The sequence below is a fragment of the Mesoplodon densirostris genome, chromosome X, assembly GCF_025265405.1.
Source record: "Mesoplodon densirostris isolate mMesDen1 chromosome X, mMesDen1 primary haplotype, whole genome shotgun sequence".
NCBI lineage: Eukaryota > Metazoa > Chordata > Mammalia > Artiodactyla > Ziphiidae > Mesoplodon > Mesoplodon densirostris.
Window position 1 is genome coordinate 33,447,239 of NC_082681.1, and position 21,328 is coordinate 33,468,566.

The 21,328-nt window shown below is 47.6% G+C and overlaps 1 protein-coding gene and 1 long non-coding RNA gene across 11 annotated transcripts in view; both read right to left on the reverse strand.

The window, feature by feature from the left end:
• LONRF3 (LON peptidase N-terminal domain and ring finger 3) overlaps positions 1–3,350 on the reverse strand; it is a 37,084-nt gene extending 33,734 nt beyond the window's left edge. Inside the window, exon 1 of one of the 3 annotated variants that reach the window (XM_060086843.1) lies at positions 2,251–3,350. In XM_060086843.1, coding sequence (XP_059942826.1) covers positions 2,251–3,067 — 817 coding nt within the window. In that variant the 5' untranslated portion in view covers positions 3,068–3,350. The remainder of the gene's footprint in view (positions 1–2,250) is intronic. The other 2 variants (XM_060086841.1, XM_060086842.1) reach the window with 2 other exon arrangements.
• Positions 3,351–6,960: 3,610 nt separating this feature from the next.
• Positions 6,961–21,328, reverse strand: part of LOC132482365 (uncharacterized) — an 82,049-nt gene continuing 67,681 nt past the window's right edge. For 5 of the 8 annotated variants that reach the window (XR_009530900.1, XR_009530901.1, XR_009530899.1 and 2 more), the window contains 2 exons: positions 20,600–20,767; positions 12,664–14,452 (listed from right to left, as the gene is read on the reverse strand). This is a non-coding gene — a long non-coding RNA (uncharacterized LOC132482365). Of the gene's footprint in view, positions 8,575–11,031; positions 11,268–12,663; positions 14,453–20,599; positions 20,768–21,328 lie in introns of those variants that run through there. The other 3 variants (XR_009530907.1, XR_009530902.1, XR_009530903.1) reach the window with 3 other exon arrangements.

Here is a 21,328-nt window from a genome sequence, read left to right on the forward strand (position 1 = left end):
ACCAGGAAGACAAGTCCAAGTTAGTCTCCCGGTGATATCAGCGACATCTCTGTCTACAAACCCCAGCACACATGAAGTTCTTCTGAAGAAAACAGAAGTACATCTGCAAGCCTCCATCCTCTCGTTACAGATAGGCAGATGTGAATGGACAAGGCTTCTGGGAATAAAGTGAGGTTGGCTCTCACCAATACTCTGAACCACTAGATGCCAGGGCTGGAAAGGCCTTTAGAGACCATCTGGCTCAATCAACCCATTCTTCAAGGAAAATCAAGCCCAGAGAGGGGAAGGCATCTGCCCAAAGTCTAGCTAGCTGGCCAGACTCATTACTAACTTGCCAGACTTTGAATCTGGGGTGGGAGACAGGTTCCTTTTTTTTCTGAAGGGGAGTGTAGTACTTCGAATAGTAAGGAAGAGAGACTGGCCATCTTCCGGCACAAAGATACTCTTTGTTGGGGAGGTCCCTTTCCTCTTAGAAGGGTGAAGAGGTCTTGACATTTTTCACCTTGACTCCTCTGGTGGTGCAAGGAAGAACCCCCAGGGGAAAGTGGTGACAGAAACAAAGGGGGAGGAGGAGGAGGGCAGGAAGGGGCTTTCATGGCCCTTAGGGGTCGGCTGAAAGGAATGGAACCTCCCTTGGAGACCTGGGCTTAAGCGGCTGCCACCTGTCTACTTCATACTGCCCTGCTCTTCCCCAGGGACTGGGCTCCAGCTTCTGCTGCGGGAACAGGCTTTGCTGGGGTTTTTCCCTCAGGGGTGTGCAGAGGGTTCGCCTGGGTGCCCATTACTTGCTCTTAAGACATCAGTCAAGAGTTTGCAGTCTCCTCTGTCCCTTTCCTTGCAGCACACACTGTGCTTTGCTTGGGCACACGGGGTCTCGTTCCTCCCCCTCCCCCATTACCTGTTGCAACCTCGGGTGGAGATGCAACACGTGGAGACGCCAGCCCACCCCCTCCTCCACCCATCCGAGTGGGGCTCAGGGCACCCTGGGATCCCAGAGCCCTGTCTGCCCAGCCCTGTCGCCTCCTCCCCGGCACGCTTCGCCAGACACCGTGCGCCGCCGCCGAGCTCCTGGCAGCCGGCCTGAGCTGGGCAATACCCGCGGCTCGGCGGCCACTTCCTGGGTCCAGACGTGGGGGGTCGGGGAGGGGGGAGTCGTTCCCTTAGGGAACTCGGGCGCCCTAGTGCGGCCCGAGGCGCGGGAGTGCCCACATCGCCCTTGAGGCCGCAAAGACCACCCATCATCCCTCCTCAGGCGGCACGGGAAAGCGGGACAGAGGCGGCCCCCTTGGCAGCCAGCCCACGGTCCCCAAGGATCCCCGAGCCGTCGCCTGGCCGGTCGCGCTCTGGGGGCTGTCGGGCTGGTGTTCGAGGCGAGAGCACAGGCAGCGGGCGGTCGGGCGGGGGGGGGCATCTATTTCAGCCGAGGATCGTGTGATAGGAAGCGGTGACAATGAGTCACAGGGCGACGGGGCGCGAGCGCTCCCCCCACCCCGCCCGCACACGCTCCCGGGATGGTTTCCGAGGCGAGCGTGGCCCACTTCAGCTACCTCAGCCGTTACACAATCCCGCCCGCCCGCGCGGAGGAGGGGCCGCCCGGCCCGGGCCGCTCGCAGCCCTTATGCAACCAGTGCTCTCCTGACCTAATTCCACGCCGGACCCACCCCACCGGGAGCCGCGGCCCCGGAAGGGACAACTCCCGGCAGCCACGGCGGCCCCAGGCCGGGAGGGAGCGGCAGACGCAGGCGCCGACCGAACATCCCAGGCTGGCGGGAGCCCAGAGGCCCCGGCGCGCGAGTGGGAAGGGTGCGAAGTTCCCCTGCTGGCCCGAAAGCTACGGGCAGGTGTTAAGAGGGGCCCGAGCGCTCAGCGACAGAAGGATAAGGCGAGCCCGAGAAACAGACGGTGACACCGAGCAAGAGCCAGAGTGACAAAGATACGGAAAGAAAGAAAAGGACGGAGAAACAGAGCGACACAAACAGAAGCAGGGACTGAGACACGCAGAAACACACAAGCTAACAGGAGACATAGAGGAAGACAAAGAGCAGGGAGATAGACAGACACCCAAAGAAAGGGCCATGAACCAGGAGAGACAGAGAAAAAGTCGGAGACGGAACTCCAGAGTCCCCCTCCCCCACTCCGGTCGCGGTCCATCCCAAGGTCCGCGCGCCCTCCTCCGCCCGGTCCACCCCGCAGCTCCCCGCCGGGCTCGTGCCCCCGCCCGCCCCGGCCCCGGCGGCACGGTGGTCTCACCCAGCCTAACTGCCTCGTTGTACTTGAGCAGCGCCGCCTCCACCTGGCGCTCGCGGTACAGCCGGTTGCCCTCGTGCCGGAGTTGCGACGCCCTTGCCGGGCCCGGGAACAACTTCCCGAGGAGGCCGCTGAGCACCACGTTGACCCGCAGCGGCGGCGGCGCCTGCTGCCCAGCCCGCCGGGCTCCGCGCGCCCGCCCGGTGGCCACCATCAAAGCGGAGAGTTTGACCCCGCACAGCGCACAGCGCCGGTCGGCTGCCCGCCCGCGTTCCAGGCACAGTTTACAAAAGGTGTGTCCGCAGGACAAGGACACGGGGTCTGAGAGAAATCCATGGCACTTCCGGCACTTGAAGCCGTCCCACACCTCGGTGGCCTCGGCGGCCGTCGCCGCCCCTGCCTCTTCCGCCGCCAGCGCGCAGCTCGCCCCACGGCTCCAGTCCGGGGGCTCCGGCGCCGGTTCCTCGCCTTGAGGGACTTTCTCGGCCAGGCAGCGCACCAGCTGCTCCAGCTGCTCGGCCACCAGCTGCTGCCGCTCCGAGAGCTGTCGGTACACCTCGAGGGCTTCCCGGAGGCGCCCCCCAGACGCCAGGGCGTCGGCCTGCGTGAGCAGGACTTTGCACTCCGCCGTCGAGGCCCTCGGAGGCCGCTCCTGCGGTGGCGGCAGAGTCGGTAGAGGTGCGGGGCCTTCTGTAGCCGCCTCTGGGTGGGGGCCCGTGTCTCCGAGGGCCGGTGATGCCGCCGGCTCCGCCAGCTCTAAGTTGTTGCTGCAGAGCTCGGCGGGCAAGCTCAGCATATGTTCAGTCTGAAATGAATCCATAGGGAGAGGGACATGCGTGGGGAAGAGGCGTCTAGGGGCCGGGGACGTGGAGCAGGGAGCGGCGGCTGGAGGGAATCGGGGCTGCCACGGCCGCCGCTCTGCCGCTCGCCGGTCCCTGCAATGCCTCCGCGAGCTCCACGCCGGCCGCCCCGCGCCGCCTAATAACTGTCTTGTCTCAGCAAAGTGTTATATAAAACGACACCACGTGACGCGCCGCCACGCCGCTCATTGGCCGGCGGCGGGGCGATTGTTACAAAACCAGACAGTTTTGTAACAGTGTTGCGCTTGCTTCTTTGGGCTTAGCTTTTCTTGGCTTCTTTTTGCGGTTGTTTGTGCTTACACTCTGTCTTAGTTCCCCCTCGCAACGTGGTTCCTTTTCGGAAGACTGGGAGGGAAAGAAAAAACCCAGCGTCTTCTCCTGGGTTTCTCCGTCTCCAAACCCTACCCCATCCCACCTCCAAACCCGTCAGCAAACAGGTCCCCTCTGCCAGCCGCCCGCTAGCGGTCCCCTCTCCCCTCGGGAGGCCGGTACCTCGAGGCGCGCAGTCCGCCAGGTCTTTAGGGACGCCGGAGGCTTGCCCTCCCAGGGGCGACGGCGGCTGTCTGCTAAGAGAAGCGGGTTGGGAGGGTCCCCGGGCAGCCCCCACCCAGGGCCCGGCCCCGGCTCCTCACACCCGGGGTCCCTGGCCACCTTCCCCATGGAGTCCCCCAAAGGTAGTGAGTGCGGTTATCTGAGGGCGCTTGATCTCCTGTGCCGGGAAAGACTCGGAGCAGCGGGCCCGGCGGGCTCAGCAGTTTGGCGGCGCTCGCCGAGCGGAGAGAGACATGCCGAGAAGATGCGCTCGCCGGCTAGCGCCCGGAGGAGGCCCCACGCGCGCCCCGCTTCCTCACCTCTCTCTCCTCCAACGCTGGAACCTGCGCTGGGGCGGGAGGCCGGCGCCCCGGCCCTGGGGGCCACCGGCAGGATGGGCGCGGCCGCGAGCACAAGGCCTGCTGGGGTCAGTGGGCACTCCGGGGGCGTGGGAGAACGGCGGGCGGAAGGCGGGAACCCAGAGCGCTGCTCGGGAGAAAGTCCGCGAGTCCCGCGCGCACTCCAGCGGCCGGCCCCGCTGCCTGCCGGTCCGCCGCTCCAGAGCGGAGACTTCCGACGCAGGCGTGTCACAGTAGGGGGCTGCGCCCAAGCCGCGCGATGCTTGGGTCACAATGGCTAGGGGTCTCAAGGGTGCCCCGCTTCCTTCCAGAAGGCCAGAGTGAACCGCCCACCCCACGTCTCCCTCCCACCCCGACACTTCGGACGGGAGCCACTTGTTCAACTAAGGGTCCCACTGCTCCAAGCAGGGAGGTGGGGTCTGGACTTGTCTCCGGCTCAGTGGGCCTGCGGAGTCGGCAGGCTCCCGGTACTGCCTGGAGCCACGACCGAGGTAGAGTGCCGCCGCAGAGGCCTGAGGACCTGCAATCGGCGCCTGCTCTGGCCATTTCTTAGCTGAGTGACCTTGGGCAAGTGATCTAAAACTCTGGGAGCCATCGTTTTGGCTTCTGAACCAGTGTCAAGGATGACTAGTTACGTTTCGGAGCTGGGAACCACAGGCTCCATCCGGGCTGTGTCTCTTTAGGTCATTAATCCCCCTTGAGTCAACACCAAGGTCCCAGAGAACAGGTACTGTGAAGCTATCCTTAGAGCCTCCCTCCGAGACAGGACGCAGGGAGAGGGTCAGGAGGGAGAAGGGACACGGGCACATAGGGGAAAGGGACCAAGAAAAGAAACCAGAGGAACTCAGGATATAGCGAAGAAGGCACACATCGGAAAACTTGGCTTGCAGCCCTGGCTTTGTCATAACTTGCTGTGAGACTTTGGGCGAGTCCTCCCACAAGGTCTTAGTTTGACAAGGTCTTGTCCTAATGTCCAAGGTTCCCTCCAGCTTGAACCTTGACAGCCTTCTATCCTAAGACTAGATGTCATGATACCCAGCTCAACTACTTCAGTACAAAAGACTAGTCCAGATGCTGTGGGAGATGGTGGCTTGGACAAGGGGGTGAGGTCAGCAGTAGTAGTGGAAGGGCAGGGGTGGCTAGATGGCTGTCCTCTTCTTCAAGGTCAGGCCTGAGCTAGAGTTTGAAGCTGGGGGAGTCAGGAGACTGGCCAAGAGGTGGAGGAGAAGACTATGCCGGGCAGTTGGGGAGAAGCTGGAGCTCCTGCTGACTTGCTGTCTAAGGGGAGCTCCTTTCACCTTCAGTTTCCCCTGTTATTGAATGGGGTCTATCAGTCCGTTCAGACTGCTATAACAAAACATCATAGACTGGGTGGCTTATAAACAACAAACATTTATTTCTTACAGAGAAATTTATTTCTGGAGACTGGGAAGTCCAAGATCAAAGTGCTGGCAGATCCAGTGTCTGGTAAGAACCCTCTTCCTGGCTCAAGACAGCTGTCTTTTTTCTGTAGCCTCACATGGTTGAAAGGGGCAAGGGATCTCTGTGAGGTCTTTGACAAAGACATGAATCCCATTCAGGAGGGAACCATCATGACTTAATCACCTCCCAAAGGCCCCTTGACAAGTAAGCATTCCCTGGGGTGGCTTTCCTCCCTTACCCACCATGGCAAGGAGGCAAGGAGAAGGCCAAGTCAGGCAGCGGGTTTCACTCAGTCCTGCAGACTTCGAGTAGTGTTGCTCTCGTCAGGTAGCCCCTCTGGGCAGCTGTGTGTGCCATGGCTAACCAGGAACTCAGGAAGCTTAAAAGCTGCCAGCGTGTTGCAGGGTGCAATGGTGCAAAAGGCAGCACCATCCACTCCCTGACCAGGCCACGTGAGAGTTTTACATTGCATTTTCAAATCAGGACTGCCTGTGGGATAACACCCAGTGGGTTTCTATTGAATACTGGAGAACATTACCACAATGCTTGTCTTTCCTTCTTTCTTTAAACAAACATTCCATTGATATTCATTTGTGGACCAACTCACAAATCTCCTACTCAAAACTTTTTCTCCTCTGCCCTTAATAACTGAAGTTCCCTAGAACTTGACCGATGCGGGGAGAGGAGAAATTGAGAACGCTTTTTCAGATGCAAATATTCCCCTTAGAGGGCTGGGTCCTTCAAACCTCCATTTATTTTGCCAGCATCCCCTCCTGGCTAAGGTTACCCAAGAAAAAGAGCAAGAGTTGATCTGCCCCTCCTTTGCAACTGACTTACAGCAAGTTTTCCAACTGGGCTCTGAGGATGCTCTCTGGGGCCCAGAGGAGAGAGCAGGCAGGGTTCAACTCCAGCTCCCCTCAACCAGGGCAACCTCGCACCCACCTGTTTCATGTAGTGAGCTTTGGGGATGATTTCATTGAAGAAAGGCTCTCCCTTCCTTAAAATTTAAAAGTTTGAAAACTGTGGCAGTTTTCACCTCTTTTAACATATTTGCTGAGCATCTTGTATGTACCAGGCACTGTTCTAGGTATTGGAGACATATCAAAGCAGCACTTCACTCCCAGGTCCTCCCTTATATATGGTGGCAGCTTTTCCCCACACATTCTTGTCCCGGCCTCCCAGGCCAACTAGAGGGCAAGGACTAGTGTCTTATGTCTTTCATTTCCTCCTCAGGGGACAGTATTTGAACAGACCGTACTGAACACTGCAGTGGACATTCTGACCCTGCATGGGAGTGTGCAGAGGGACAAGAGGAAACCCAGCTAGAATATGTCATACCTTTGCCCTGGGTTGTTCACAGAGAGAGTGGGCATGCAGATAATTAAGGGTTAACAGTCCTACACCTGGGAAGGACTGGTAACAGCTCTGGGTTGGAAGAATTCAGTCAAAGCCAGGGAGCTACAGCGAGGAATGAGCGACACCGCCACACTCTCTCTCTCTCTCTCTCTCACAGACACACACACACACACACACACACACACACACACACACACACACTCACGCTATGCATGGAAGCTTGGCCAAAGCATTTACTTGTTCTTTACTTGAGTTTCTCATTTTATAAACTGGAGGTGATCCATCGATTATGTAGTCCTTAGAAGAAAAAAAATTAGGCATGGTGGGCATTAAAGACATTGACGTGAAAAAGGCTGCCCCTTGCTATCTAGAGTAGCCAAAAAATCCAGAGCTAAAAGAAACTTTACAGATCAGCCCTGGTTTCACAAGTGAGGGAACCGAGGACTAGAGAAGGCAAGCGACTTGCTGCAGGTCACAATGGGAGTTTGTGACAGAGCCAAGATTGGAAGCTAGGGCTCTTGCCTCTTTGTTTAAAGTTCTTGCCATGTGACCAGAAAGCTTCCAAGGGACACAGAACGTCTCCCAAATAAATAAGAAATTATTTCAGATTTCCGAATTACAAGATTTGCCATTCAACAAATATTTATTGAAGAGATACTAGGTGCTAATGGAGCTGGCATTTGCGGGGCAATAAGAGAAGGGTAGGTCATGGTTTTTAACCTCCAGTAGCTAACTGAGGAAACAAGAGGCAAAGATTTGAAACAGTTAAGTAAAAATAACAAGCAGTATGTGAGAAGTGCCAAAATTGGGGGAACAGTGAGTCCAAGGGAGAGCTCAAAGGAGACAGAACGCAATGCTTCCCATCTCGTAGCAAAGGTTCCTTTAAGCTGAGTTGGAGAGGATTTACATAGAAAAGTTAAAGACCACCCCGCTGCTCAAATCAAGGGGGTTTCTTTCACCCTGGGGGCCACTTGGCCGGGAGAAAGGAGAAGAAATCCAAGTAAGCCAGGCTGGGCAAGGCCCAGGAATTTGTATTTTTAAAGGCCACCCATGTGATTATCATGCTCAGCCAGGTTTGAAGTTCACCCGTGTAAAGGGTAATGCAGAATAGATTGGATAAGGGCACCCCACTCCTCTCCCTAGCTCATCCAGTTTCTCTGGGGGTAGGCACCAATAAATCTTGTCTACATTTTACTGAAGAGAAAACTGAGGGTCCAGAAACTTTCGATGATGTGTTCCAGGTCATTCAGTAAGTAGGGGGGACTCGGTTTCCTGCCAACCAGTAGAAACAGAAAGATCCTAATATACCATCCTGAAGAAGATTTTGCTTCATTTCTCTGTAAGACAAGTCAGACCCGCTTGGTTAGCTAGAGAGTTCGTTGCCCAGAGTACAAAAAGGAGCAAGTCTCTGGAGCTGCCAGGTGTGTGGGACAGGGCCCAGGGCGACGTTAGTTGCTGGGAGATCAGAGGTCTAACTTTGCTGTGTGACTCAGCCCAAGCCCGTTCCCCTCTCTCTTTGTCCTTCACCTATTAATAACGATGCCCCACGTCACCGTTGGGATAGCTACCAGTGATGGAAAATGCACAGCGCGGTTAGTTCCGATGTGATTTCTGGGAACAGAAGGGATCCACAGCCATCTGCCGACTGTTGTGAGTAAAATATGTGCTGGCTGCCTTCGGAGCAGAGGCATTTTCTTCCCAGGAAGAGGGTGGGCTAGAGGCCTGAGGCTGGACTCTGCCCTCTTCAGGGGCATTGACCAATGTGAGGCTCTAGAGATCCTGGCTGAGAGCAGTCTGGTCTTAGGAGGAAAAAGAAAGAAAAGGCAGGTTATCTGGAGGGAAAGCAGCAAACATTCATCAGAAGGAAATTATCTGAAGACTTTGGCAGGACTGGGAAATGGTTAAAATCAAGGCTTGGATCTTCTTTTATGAATTGTGGTAAAATATACGAAATGTAAAATTTACCATTTTAGCTATTTTTAGGTGTACAGTTTACTCTTAAGGTCATTCACATTATTATGCAACCATCACCACCACCCATCTCCAGAACTTCTTTTCATTTTGCAAAACCGAAACTCTGAACCCATTAAATAACAACTCCCCATTCCCCACCCCCTCCAGCCCTGGCCAACCACCCTTCTATTTTCTGTCTCTGTGAATCTGACAACTCTTGGTATCTCAAATAAGTGGAATCATATGGTATTTGTCGTTTTGTGACTGGCTTATTTCACTTAGTATAATGACTTCAAATGTTCATTCATGTTGTAGCATGTGCCAAAATTTTCTTCCTTTTGAAGGTGGAATAATATTCTCTTGTAGGTATATCCATTTATCCATCAGTGGACACTTGGATGGCTTCCACACTTTGGCTATTGTAAATAATACTGCTATAAACATAAGTATACAAATATCTCTTCTAGACCCTGCTTTTACTTCCTTTGGATATATACCCAGAAGTGGAATTGCTAGATATATGGTAATTCTATTAATTAATTAATTAATTAGGTTGCACTGAGTCTTAGTTGCAGTAGGTGGGCTCCTTAGTTGTGGCTCATGGGCTCCTTAGTTGCGGCATGCATGTGGGATCTAGTTCTCTGACCAGGTATTGAACCTGGGCCCCGGGCATTGGGAGCATGGAGTCTTAACCACTGCACCACCAGGGAAGTCCCGGTAATTCTATTTTTAATGTTGAGGAACCATCATACTGTTTTCCACAGTGGCTGCACCAATTTACATTCCTACCAGCAATGCATAAGGGTTCCAATTGCTCCATATCCTTGCCAACACTTGTTATTTTCTGTTATTTCTTTTTATAATAGCCATCCTAATGGGTGTGAGGTGGCATACCATTGTGGTTTTGATTTGCATTTACCTAGTGGCTAGTGATTTGAGCATCTTTTCATGTGCTTATTGGCCATTTGTACATCTTTTTTTTTTTTTTTTTTTTTTTGGCGGTACGCAGGCTTCTCACTGCTGTGGCCTCTCCCGTTGCAGAGCACAGGCTCTGGATGCGCAGGCTCAGTGGCCATGGCTCACGGGCCCAGCTGCTCCGCGGCATGTGGGATCCTCCCGGACTGGGGCACGAACCCGTGTCCCCTGCATCGGCAGGCAGACTCTCAACCACTGCGCCACCAGGGAAGCCCTGTACATCTTCTTAGGAGAAAGTCTTCTGCCCATTTTAAAAAAGGATTGTTTGTGGCTGAATGAAATTTTTCCATCTGCAACAACATGGATGGATGGACTTGGAGGATATTATGCTAAGTGAAATAAGTCAGACAGAGAAAGACAAGTACTGTATGATCTCACTTCTATGTGGAATCTAGAAAATACAACAAACTAGTGAATTTAACAAAAAAAAGCAGACTCACAGATATAGAGAACAAACTAGTGGTTACCAGTGGGGAAAGGGAAGGGAGGAGGGGCAACATAAGGGTAGGGGACTAAGAGGCACAAACTATTAGGTATAAAATAAGCTACAAGAACATATATAGTACAACACAGGAAATATAGTCAATATTTTATAATAACTATAAATGGAGAATAACCTTTAAAAATTGTGAATCACTATATTGTACATCTGTAACATATAATATTGTACAACAGTTATATTTCAATAAACAAAAATTTTAAAAATCATGTTGTTTGTTGTTTTTTTTGTTGAGTTTTAAGAGTTTTCTATATATTCTGGATATTAATCCCCTATCAAATATGTGATTTGCAAATATTTTCTCCCATTCTGTGGGTTGCTTTTCACTCTGTTGATAGTGTCCTTATCTGAAGACTTTGGCAGAAGTGGGAGATGATTAGAGTCAGGGTTTGGATCATAAACTCGAAGCTTCTGGATTCAAAATCTGGCTATTTGCTATTGAGAAAACTAATTAACCTCTTTGAGCTTGCCTTACTTTTTTCATCTGAAAAATGGGGATAATGCTTAAAATAATATTGGTCTATAATTTTCTTTTTTGTGTGATATCTTTTTCTGGTTTTGGTATCAGGGTGATGGTGGCTTCGTAGAATGAATTTGGGAGTGTCTCTCCCTCTGCAATTTTTTGGAAGAGTTTGAGAAGGATCAGTGTTAGTTCTACTCTAAATGTTTGATAGAATTTGCCTGTGAAGCCATCTGGACATTGTTTGGCTCCCTTAGTAAAGCACAGGCCCTTTAGGGGGACGGTCTGTTTATATTTTCTAAACTGATAGGTCTATTTATATTTTCTATATTTTTAAATTCTTCCTGGTTTAGTCTTGGAAAATTGTACCTTTCCAAGAATTTGTCCATTTCTTCGTGGTTGTCCATTTTATTGGCATATAGTTGTTTGTAGTAGTCTCTTATAATCCTTTGTATTTCTGCAGTGTCAGTTGTGATTTCTCCTTTTTCATTTCTAACTTTAATGATTTGCATCCTCTCCCTTTTTTTCTTGATGATTTAAACATTCACCATTCATTCAACAGGCTCCGCTGGAAACATAATGATGAGTAAGACAGTCCTGCAGAACTGAGTGGGAGAAACCAACAAGGCAAAAGACCATTTCAATCAGGGTGATGAGTGCTAAGACGTCAGAAGCATGGGATGCTGGGGCGCACTGAGGAGGAGGAGGTCAGACTCCGGGAGCACTTCCCCTACAGGATTACAGGGTTAGGGGGAGGATGGGGTGTGGGGAGGGGCTGAGTGTTCTAGCTAGAGGAAAAAGCTACTGCAAAGGCTGGAGTTGAGAGAGGCTGGCTCACTGGGGAACAGCTACTAGTTTATTATGGCTGGAACTTGAGAGAGGAGCAGAGTGAGATAAGCCTGGAGAGGCAGGCAGGTGCCAGACCATGAAGGGCCTTGTACACCAGGGCAAGGGTTTGGATCTTATCCTGAGAGTAATGAGAAGCTATTGAAGGGTTTTAAGCAGAATCGCCATGTAACCGGCTTTGCCTTCTAGAAAGATCTCGTTGGATCAGTGTGTAGAGTGGAATGAAAAGGACACAGCCTGGGGCAGACGAGGTAGAAAGATGAACTAAAGAAGGAACCATGAGGACAGAGAGAAGTGGAGGGTTCAAGAGACATTTAGGATAAAATGGAGCAGATATGGGGACTGATCAGATGACCTCAGTTGACTATTTGGGAATAACTCGGGTATTAGCATCATTCCTTCATTTGAGATGAGCCACAGAGGCTGAAGAAGGTTAAATGATTTGTACAAGGTCCCAGAGCCGGAAAGAATCTGATCAGGACTCTTGTCTTTCCACCCTGACATCTCCTGTTCACTCCTGAATATGCTGTTAGCTGAGTTCCTTGATCTTTATGTGTAAATCCCCTTTCAGGAATTCAAATCCTGTTTCTCCATTGATGCTTTGCAGCATGTAAAGGTGTGAAGCCTTAGTTTGAGCTTTTAATTGGCTGTCAATGTCCTAAGGCTTTACACCTTTGAGCTTCAAGATATTCTTTTCCTTCCATTCCACTTAGTGGTTTTTTTCTGCACAAATCTTTTATGTATTTATTTATTTTTTTTAATGATGAATTTTATTTTATTTATTTATTTATTTATTTATTTATTTATTGCGGTATGCGGGCCCCTCACTGTTGTGGCCTCTCCTGTTGTGGAGCACAGGCTCCGGACGCACAGGCTCAGCGGCCATGGTTCACGGGCCCAGCCGCTCCGCGGCATGTGGGATCCTCCCGGACCGGGGCACGAACCCGTGTCCCCTGCATCGGCAGGCAGACTCTCAACCGCTGCGCCACCAGGGAAGCCCAGTATTTATTTTTTTAACAACTTTATTGGAGTATAATTGCTTTACAGTGGTGTGTTAGTTTCTGCTGTATAACAAAGTGAATCAGCTATACATATACATATATCCCCATACATCCTCCCTCTTGCGTCTCCCTCCCACCCTCCCTATCCCAGCCCTCTAGGTGGTCACAAAGCACCGAGCTGATCTCCCTGTGCTATGCAGCTGCTTCCTACTATTTTACACTTGGTAGTGTATATATGTCCATGCTGCTCTCTCACTTCGTCCCAGTTTACCCTTCCCCCTCCACTTAGTGTTTAAACAGCAATCTGGAAGCCAACCTTTCCATCCCAGGGAGGCTCAAATGAAGAGTCCGGGGCTCAGAAAGAGTGAGCCCAAGTCCTAGGCTTGGCCACTAATTAGCTGTGCGATAGAATGAGTCACTTTCTACAAACTCGTATCTGAAAACTCAGGGGAAGAGAATGAACAAATGCATGGTCACTCGGATTCAACAACTTTAGAATCTCTTAAAGTAAGTATACCTTCAAATTGTGAAAAGCCACTCTCTCATGATCTGTTTGGTAAAGTGAGTTTCTGGCCCCATATGATGCTCATAGATATTAGGGATTTTCCCTGAAACTCAAGTGTTTGCTCACCAGGGAGTATGCACCTGCTCTGTAGTTGCTGAGCACGGTGTTATCAGGCTTAAACTGCCGACCAACATGCATGAGTATGTTTGGTTTTCTCTCAGACGCTTGTACTGATAAGACTTTTTTTTTGGAGGGGGGAGGTGCGATTCTCTGTTATAAAACCAGCAGGAAGAGGGAAAATGAATGAAGAAGGTGAATCTACAGTTTATGGAAAAAGCTCACCATGCACTATGCCTATCCTGAGGCATGGAGGACTCGGCAAAGGAGCAGTGTCTGTGAGTGGCAGGGCCCTGCACCCCAACCGTGAGATGACAAAATTATTCTTGCTTCAAACCCCACAATCTAGGGGAGCCTGTGAGTGAAAGGGGGCCTTTGTCGGTGCCAACTCAGCCGGGACCAGGATCCGGCAGGACTGCAGCTCCTGCTCAACAGGAGGGATGGAGTCCTGATACTCCACGCCACTCTCAGGGGCTGGGCTCCGGGTCACAGGCCTGTGCAGTGACTCCCTTGGGATGTGCAAGCAAGATCCAGTCCTGAGACCCCGGCACTCCTGCCGGTCCCTTGCCCCTCCCATGGCTTCCACGAACAGCAGGAGGTGCTGGGCCTGAGGACCCTGTGCTCTTCACCCCAGGGCTTTTGGCTCCTGTAGGCAGATGGCACCCCTGTGTGGGTGCTTCTCTTCGGTGAGCACCCACAGCCCGGTCTGGCTGTGACACAGCAGTCTAGGAGGCCAAGGACAGGACAAGTCACTCCCTGTGTGTGTGGGGGGTGGGCCTCACCGGGGGGCACAGTCTCTCCTTGTATCCGCCATCACAGCACCACAAGCATCACACGCAGCTGTGGCAGCGGAAACCTCCCGGGAGGCCCTGCAGGGGAGCCAAAGAGACAGGAAGAGGATGGGAAGGCCCTCTGTAGACAGGCCCTGGGCAGGTAGAAGAGAAGCACCACTGATGGTGAGAAGAGTGATTCCAAAGCCCTCGTGATTCAGTCAACAAACACCTACCTGTGCAGACACCATGGGGGTCACAAACTTGCAGAAGATCTGGACCGTCCCCCTAAAGGGCCTGTGCTTTTCTAGGGGAGCCAAACAATGTCCACACATCTCAGTGCAACCAGGAGAGCCTGTTGGGGGAGCAGGGGCAGCAGATGCAGAAGAGAAGGCTTCACGGAGGCAGTGAGTTGGGGGCCGGGCTGTAAAGGAGAGCTCTGGACTGGTCTTCGGGGAGTGTGCCCTGCCATGCCCGGCAGGAAGTGAAAACCTCTTCCAGCTGTTGTGGCCTTGGGTCCTTCCCCCGCGCCCCCAACCCTGATGATGGATCTGCAAAGGGAAAAGACGTGGTCACTTCTGTTGACTAACAGGGTGTAGGGTGGGGAAAGAGAGCACCTTTCCTTAAGGAAATCTGTTATCATTGTCCAAGTGTCTTCCCCTCTAGACCATGAACTAGGGCAAGCCACGAGTCTTGGGCACCTGTCAATCCCCAGCCCCTAACACAACTCCCAGTATATAGTAGGCATTCAGTACATGCTCAGTGAATGATTGAATAGCTAGGGTCTGGAACATTTGTCCTGTAATTTCAAGTGGACAACCCAGCTTTTTCATGACCTGAGAAGACACTTGTTTTCCTATAAAAAGAAAAAACTGTCTGCCTGGGAGCATTTGATTTTGCTGTAGGCAAAGGAGCTGACCTGTTAGTCACCCTTTTCACCACAGGACTTCCATCAAATCCCCCAGGTCTGCCCTCAGGCTAGGACAACTTCCTCTTTCTTCTCCCACCCCAAGACAGGCTTTTCTTATAGCCAAGTACACTCTGAGGCCTCAGGTGCACTTTAACACACACCCTGTGAAGACAACATCCTGCCTTTACTGCCCTCACTCAGTCAGGGGATGCTGCCATCTTTTGAAACTCAAGTTGGAAGCCTTTCCTGAGAAAAGCCTGCCCACTGTGACCCCTCCTGCCTCCCTTGGCTGCACAGTTCAGTGAGTCATTCATTATATTATAGGTAAACATGCTTGAGTCATAGAGATGTTTCATGTGCAGCCTTTTCTCCCAAATAGATGGTGAGCTTCTTGTTGCCAGAGATGGTAGCACCTGCTTTTCTGTCCCCAGGAATGTCTCCCAAAAGGTAATGCACACAGGTGTGCAGTAAACACTTGCGGATTGAGGAGAAGGCAGAGAACTGATCTGGACCTTTCAGGGATCCTCAAGCCCCAGACATTCACTTTGTCTATGACTGGTTAACTAACCTTCAGCTCTCAAGTTGCCACAGAACCTGGATAGGCAAGAAGCAATCCTGTTTCAACTTCGGGACTACAGATCAGGAAATCCTGGTTATAGACCTGACTCTGCCACTAACTAGCATGAACTTTGGTAAGCCAGTTAGCTGCTTTTGGCCTCAGTTTGTGCAATTAAAAAATAGGGAGACTGCTACTCTGGCTAAGATGATGTGGTAGAAATTGTATGTACCCTCCTGCATGAAACAACCAAAAAAAAAAAAAAGCCAGACAATATGAAGCAACAATTTTCAAGACACTATATATTAGGCAACAAAGGACAGTGATCCCAGAGAGCTGGAAAGCAAACAAGATGAGCCCTATGAATGACCAGCTTATTTGTAAAACAACTTTATTGAGATATAATTCATATACCATACACATTATAATAATTATAATTCACATTCATCCATTTCAAGTGTACAATTCAATGGTTTTTAGTATATTCACAGACATGTGTGGCCGTCACCAATTTCAGAACGCTTTCATCACCTCAGAAAGAAATCCTATACCCTTTAGTTTTCTATTCCCTATTCCCTCCAGCCCTAAGCCACTATTAATCTACTTTCTGTCTATAGATTTCTTTATTCTGGACATTTCAAATAAATGGAATCTTATAATATGTGGTCTTTTGTAATTGGCTTCTTTGACTCAGTATAATGTTTTCCAAGATGAATCCATGTTGTATCATGTATCAGTAAGCACTTTGCTCCTTTTACAGCCAAATAATATTCCATTGTATGGATATAGCACACTGTATTTATACATTCATCAGTTGATGGACATTTGGGTTGTTTTCACCTTTTGGTTATTATGAATAATGCTGCTATAACAAGTTTTTTTATGTGGACATATATTTTCCTTTCTCTTGGAAGGAAGATATTCTTCAATTCTTGGAAGAGAATTGTTGGATTATATAGTAAGTCTGTGTTTAAACTTTTCAGGAACTACCAGACTGTTTTCCAAAGTGGCGTTTTACATACCCACCAACAATGTACAAGAGTTCTGATTTCTCCACATCCTCGTCAATACTTGCTAGTAACTGGCTTTTTCATTATAGCCATCCGAGTGGGTATGAAGTTCATTGTTGTTTTGATTTGCATTTCCCTGATGATGTTGAGCAACTTTTCATGTGCTTATTGGCCATTTTATATATCTTCCTTGGGGAAATAATCATTTCATATCCTTTGCCCATTTTTTAATTGGGTTATTTATGTTTTTATTATCAAGTTGTAAAAATTCTTTATATAGTCTAGATACAATCCCCTCATCAGATTAATGATTTGCAAATATTTTCTCCCATCCTGTGGGCTGTCGTCTTTGCACTTTCATGAATGTCCTTTGAAGCACAAAAGTTTTTTATTTTGATGAGGTCAAATTTATCTATTTTCCTCTTTTGTTTTTCATCCTTTTGGTGCAATAAGTAATCCTTTGCCAAATCTAAGGTCATGAAGATTTACCCCTATGTTTTCTTATAAGAGTTTTATAGTTTTAGCTCTTATATTTAAGTTTTTGATCAATTTAAAGTGGATTTTTGTATATGGTGTGGAGCATGGTCCAACTTCATTCTTTTACATGTGGTTATCCAGTTGTCTCAGCATTATTTTTTGAAATAACTATTTTTTCACCATTGAATGAACTTGGCACTCCTGTCAAAAATCAGTTGACCATAGACACATGGGTTTATTTCTGGAGTCTCAATTTTATTCCATTGATTTATATGTCTATCTCTATGCCATTTCCACACTATCTTGATTATCACTGCTTTGTAGTAAATTTTGAAATTGGGAAGTGAGAATCCTACTTTGTTCTTCTTTTTCAAGATTGCTTTGGCTATTCTGGGTCACTTACAATTCCATATGAATTTTACAATCAGCTTGCCACTTTCTAAAGAGAAACCAGATGAGATTCTTATAGGGATTGCATCAAATCATAGATCAATTTGGGAAGTATTACCATCTTAACAATATTAAGTCTTCCAATCCATGAGCATGGAATGTGTTCCCATTTATTTAGATCATTAATTTCTTTCAACAGTGTCTTATAATTTTCAGAGTATAAGTTTTACACTCCTTCACTTAGCTTTATTCCTAAGTATTTTATTCTTTTTGATGCTACTGTAAATGGAATTGTTTTTGTAATCTTCTTGGATTGTTCATTTGAAGTATACAGATACACAATTGATTATTGTATATTGATCCTGTATTCTGCAACCTTGCTGAACTTTTTAATTAGTTATAATAGGTGTTTTGTTTTCTTTGTGGATTCCTTGAGATTTTCTACATACAAGATCATGTCATCTGCAAATAGAGATAATTTTACTTTTCCCTTTCCAGTGTGGATGTCTTTTATTTCTTTCTGTGGCCTAATTGCCCTGGATAGAACTCCAATAAAATGTTGAGCTGCAGACATTGTTTTGTTCCTAATTTTAAGGGTATAAAGCATCTATGCTTTCACCGTTAAGTATGATGTTAGCTGTGGGTTTTTCATAGAAGTCCTTTGTTAAGTTGAGGAAGTTCTCTTCCATCCCTAGTTGGTTGAGTGTTTCTGTCATGAAAGGTTGTTGGATTTTGTCAAATGCTTTTTTGCATCTATTGAGATGATCATGTGATTTTGTTTTTTATTCAATTATTATGATGTATTACATTAACTTACTTTCAGATGTTAAACAGACTGCATATTCCTAGGATAAATCCCACTTCCCATAGTGCATAATTCTTTTCATATGTTGTTGGATTCAATTTGCTAAGGATTTTTGCACCTATGTTCATAAGAGATAATAATCTGTAGTTTTCTTTCCTTGTAATGTCTTTGGTTTTGGTATGAGGGTAATATTGGCCCCATAGAATGAACTGGGAAGTGTTCCAGCCTCTTCTATTTTTGGAAGAGTTGGTGAAGAGTTAGTATTAGTTCTTTAAATGTTTGTTAGAATTCAGTGGTGAACCGTCTGGGCTTGGGGTTTTCTTTGTGGGCTGTTTTGTTTAAAATTACTAATTCAGGCTTGTCACTTGTTATAGATCTATTCATACTGTTTTTTTTTTCTTCTTGAGTCAATTTCAGTAGTTTGTCTCTCTAGGAATTTGTCCATTTCATCTAATTTATTGGTATATAATTGTTCATAGAATTCCCACATAATCCTTTTTATTTCTGTAAAGTCAGTAGTAATATCCCCTCTTGCATTTCTGATTCTAGAAATTTGAGTCTTTTTTTCTTAGTCAATCTAACTAAAGTTTTGTCAATTTTGTTGATCTTTTCCAAGAACCAGCTTTTTGTTTCATTGATTTTCTTGATTGTTTTTTCTATTATCTAGTCCAATAATTTCCACTCTGATCTTTATCATTTCCTTCTGGCTTGCTTTAGGTTTAGTTTGCCCTTCTTTTCCCAGCGTCTTAAGGTGGAAGATTTGACCCAACTTAGTGCCTTCAGAAAGTTTCCAGGATAGGACATGGGGAAGGGGAGCTGAGCAGAGCCTGGAAGACTCCCTGGGTTGCGGACACCAATCTCAGAGTTCAGGGAGCCAAGTCAGGTAGAGCTTATACATTTTGTCCTGTTTTTGGTTCTTTAAAGTAAGAGGGTAAATCCAGTCTCTGTTACTTGGTCGAAGCGGAAATTGTGCAAAGTCTTCTTAAGTATCAATAGAAAGCTTTATTTAAATCTCAGAATGGCCTCTCCAAAAACAAAGAAAGAGAGAATGAGAGGATCAAAGGAGGGGTGGGGGCAAGCATTTGTGGTGTTGGGCAACAGAGACAAGGCTGGTGCGGTCATCAGGTGGCCGAAGCCATCAGATACGCAAGGTTCCAAGTTACAAAAAGAAAATGTATTGTTCTTCTCTCCTTATTGAGATATAGTATATACACACATAAGACTATTTTCTTAGATTTAGAAAGTCACTGGTGCAGGTTAATGTTGTATAATTGTTCATTTTCTCTTATTTTATTCTGTAGTTGGGAGGAGTAGAAAGAAAAGGATGGAGGAAAAAGAAAGAATCTGTTCTTCATTCTTTAGGTTTTTTGTTTTTTAGAAACCTAGGGGAATTTTATCAACATTGATATCACTCCAGAGTTCATCCCCCAAAAAGTGATATCCGACTTTTATCCTACCTTCTACATATATATTTGTCAGCATTTGTTCAAGTTAAAAATAAAAGTTTACTTTCAGTAAATAAGCTTAAGTATGAACAGATTTCTCTTTGGTAAATAACACCAAGTGAAGTCTTTCCTTACATTATTTGGTTTTGTTTTGGCCCACCTTACCTTTGAAAGCCATCACTTCCTATCACTGGGTAAGCCTATTGTGAATTCCTTTATTGGTATCTAATATAATAAGCAGAAACTAACACACCATTGTAAGGCAATTATACTTCAATAAAGATGTTAATAAATAAATAAATAATTTTTTAAAAATTAAAATGTCAAGTTAAAACAATTTTCGTAAAGAGAGAGATAGACATCTAGCCTCTGGAATCTTGTTACTAAATATGGGGTCTATGTATCAACAGCAACAGCAACACCTGAAAGCTTTGTGGATAAGCAGAATCTCAGGCCCTCCCCGGACCTTCATAGTCACATTTTAATAAGATTCCCAGGAAATTCCTATGCATGTTAAACTTTTAGATGCATACTGCTCTAAAAAGCACCATTATCAAAGAAAACCCCAGTGATGATCCAGGTTGGCCTAGAGGCCCATGTAATGTTGAAGAGCAAGGCCGAGATTTTGGTTTAGAGAGCCATATGGGAAGAAGCTGGGCTTCACCTAAGGGGGGACCAGGCTTAAGTCACCAGTTTGGGACTACTGCAGGTAAACGGAACAGGACAGAAAGGGTTGGGCTGGGGTGGAGCCTAGAACTCACAGAGGCTGAGACACAGAGAAAGACCTAGAGAGGCAAAGATGGAATGGTGGAGGTGGAAAAACGAATCAGGGAAACTCTAATTCCAGAAGGATACAAATACAATAATATCATTTATATGGATTTTAAGAACATGTAATACAATTACTATATATATATAGTAATTGTATGTGTGTGTGTGTGTGTCTGTAGGCATACATGGGAATGATACATATAAATGTAGCATACATATAAAGACATGTATGGGAATGATAGCACATTTAGGATAGTGGTTACCTCTTGGAAGGTGTATTAGTTATTGTGTAGTATAATAAATTACCCCCAAAACTTAGCTGCTTAGAACATACTTTCAGGAATCCAGGCGTGGCTTAGCTGGGTCTTCTGCTTCAGGGCCTCTCGCAAGCCCGCAATCAAGGCGCTGGCCAGGGATGTCACCTCATCCGAAGGCTCTACTGGGAAGGATCTGCTTCCAAGTTCAGTCACATGGTTGTTGGCAGGATTCCGTTTTTCACAGACTGTTGGACAAAGGATTCAGTTCCTCATAAGCTGTTGGCTGCAGGCCTCCTTGAGTCTCTGGCATGTGGGTCTCCCCACAGAGCATCTCGCAACACGGCATCAAGCTTCATCAGAGTAAGTAAGAGGGCAAGAGAGAGTGCCAGCAGTATGGAAGTCACAGTCTTGTGTAACCTAATCACAGAAGTCCCATCCCAACACCTTTGTCATATTCTATGCATTAGAATCAAGTCACTAAGTCCAACCTAAATAGAGATTTCTCCAAAGAAGACATACAGATGGCCAAGAGGCACATGAAAAGATGCTCCACATCACTAACTATTAGAGAAATGAAAATTGAAACTACAATGAGGTACCACCTCACACCAGTCAGAATGGCCATCATCAAAAAGTCTATAAATAATAAATGCTGGAGAGGGTGTGGAGAAAAGGGAACCCTCCTATACTGTTGCTGGGAATGTAAACTGGTACAGCCACTATGGAAAACAGTCTGGAGATTCCTTTAAAAACTAAAAATAGAGTTACCATATGATCCAGCAATCCCACTCCTGGGCATACATCCG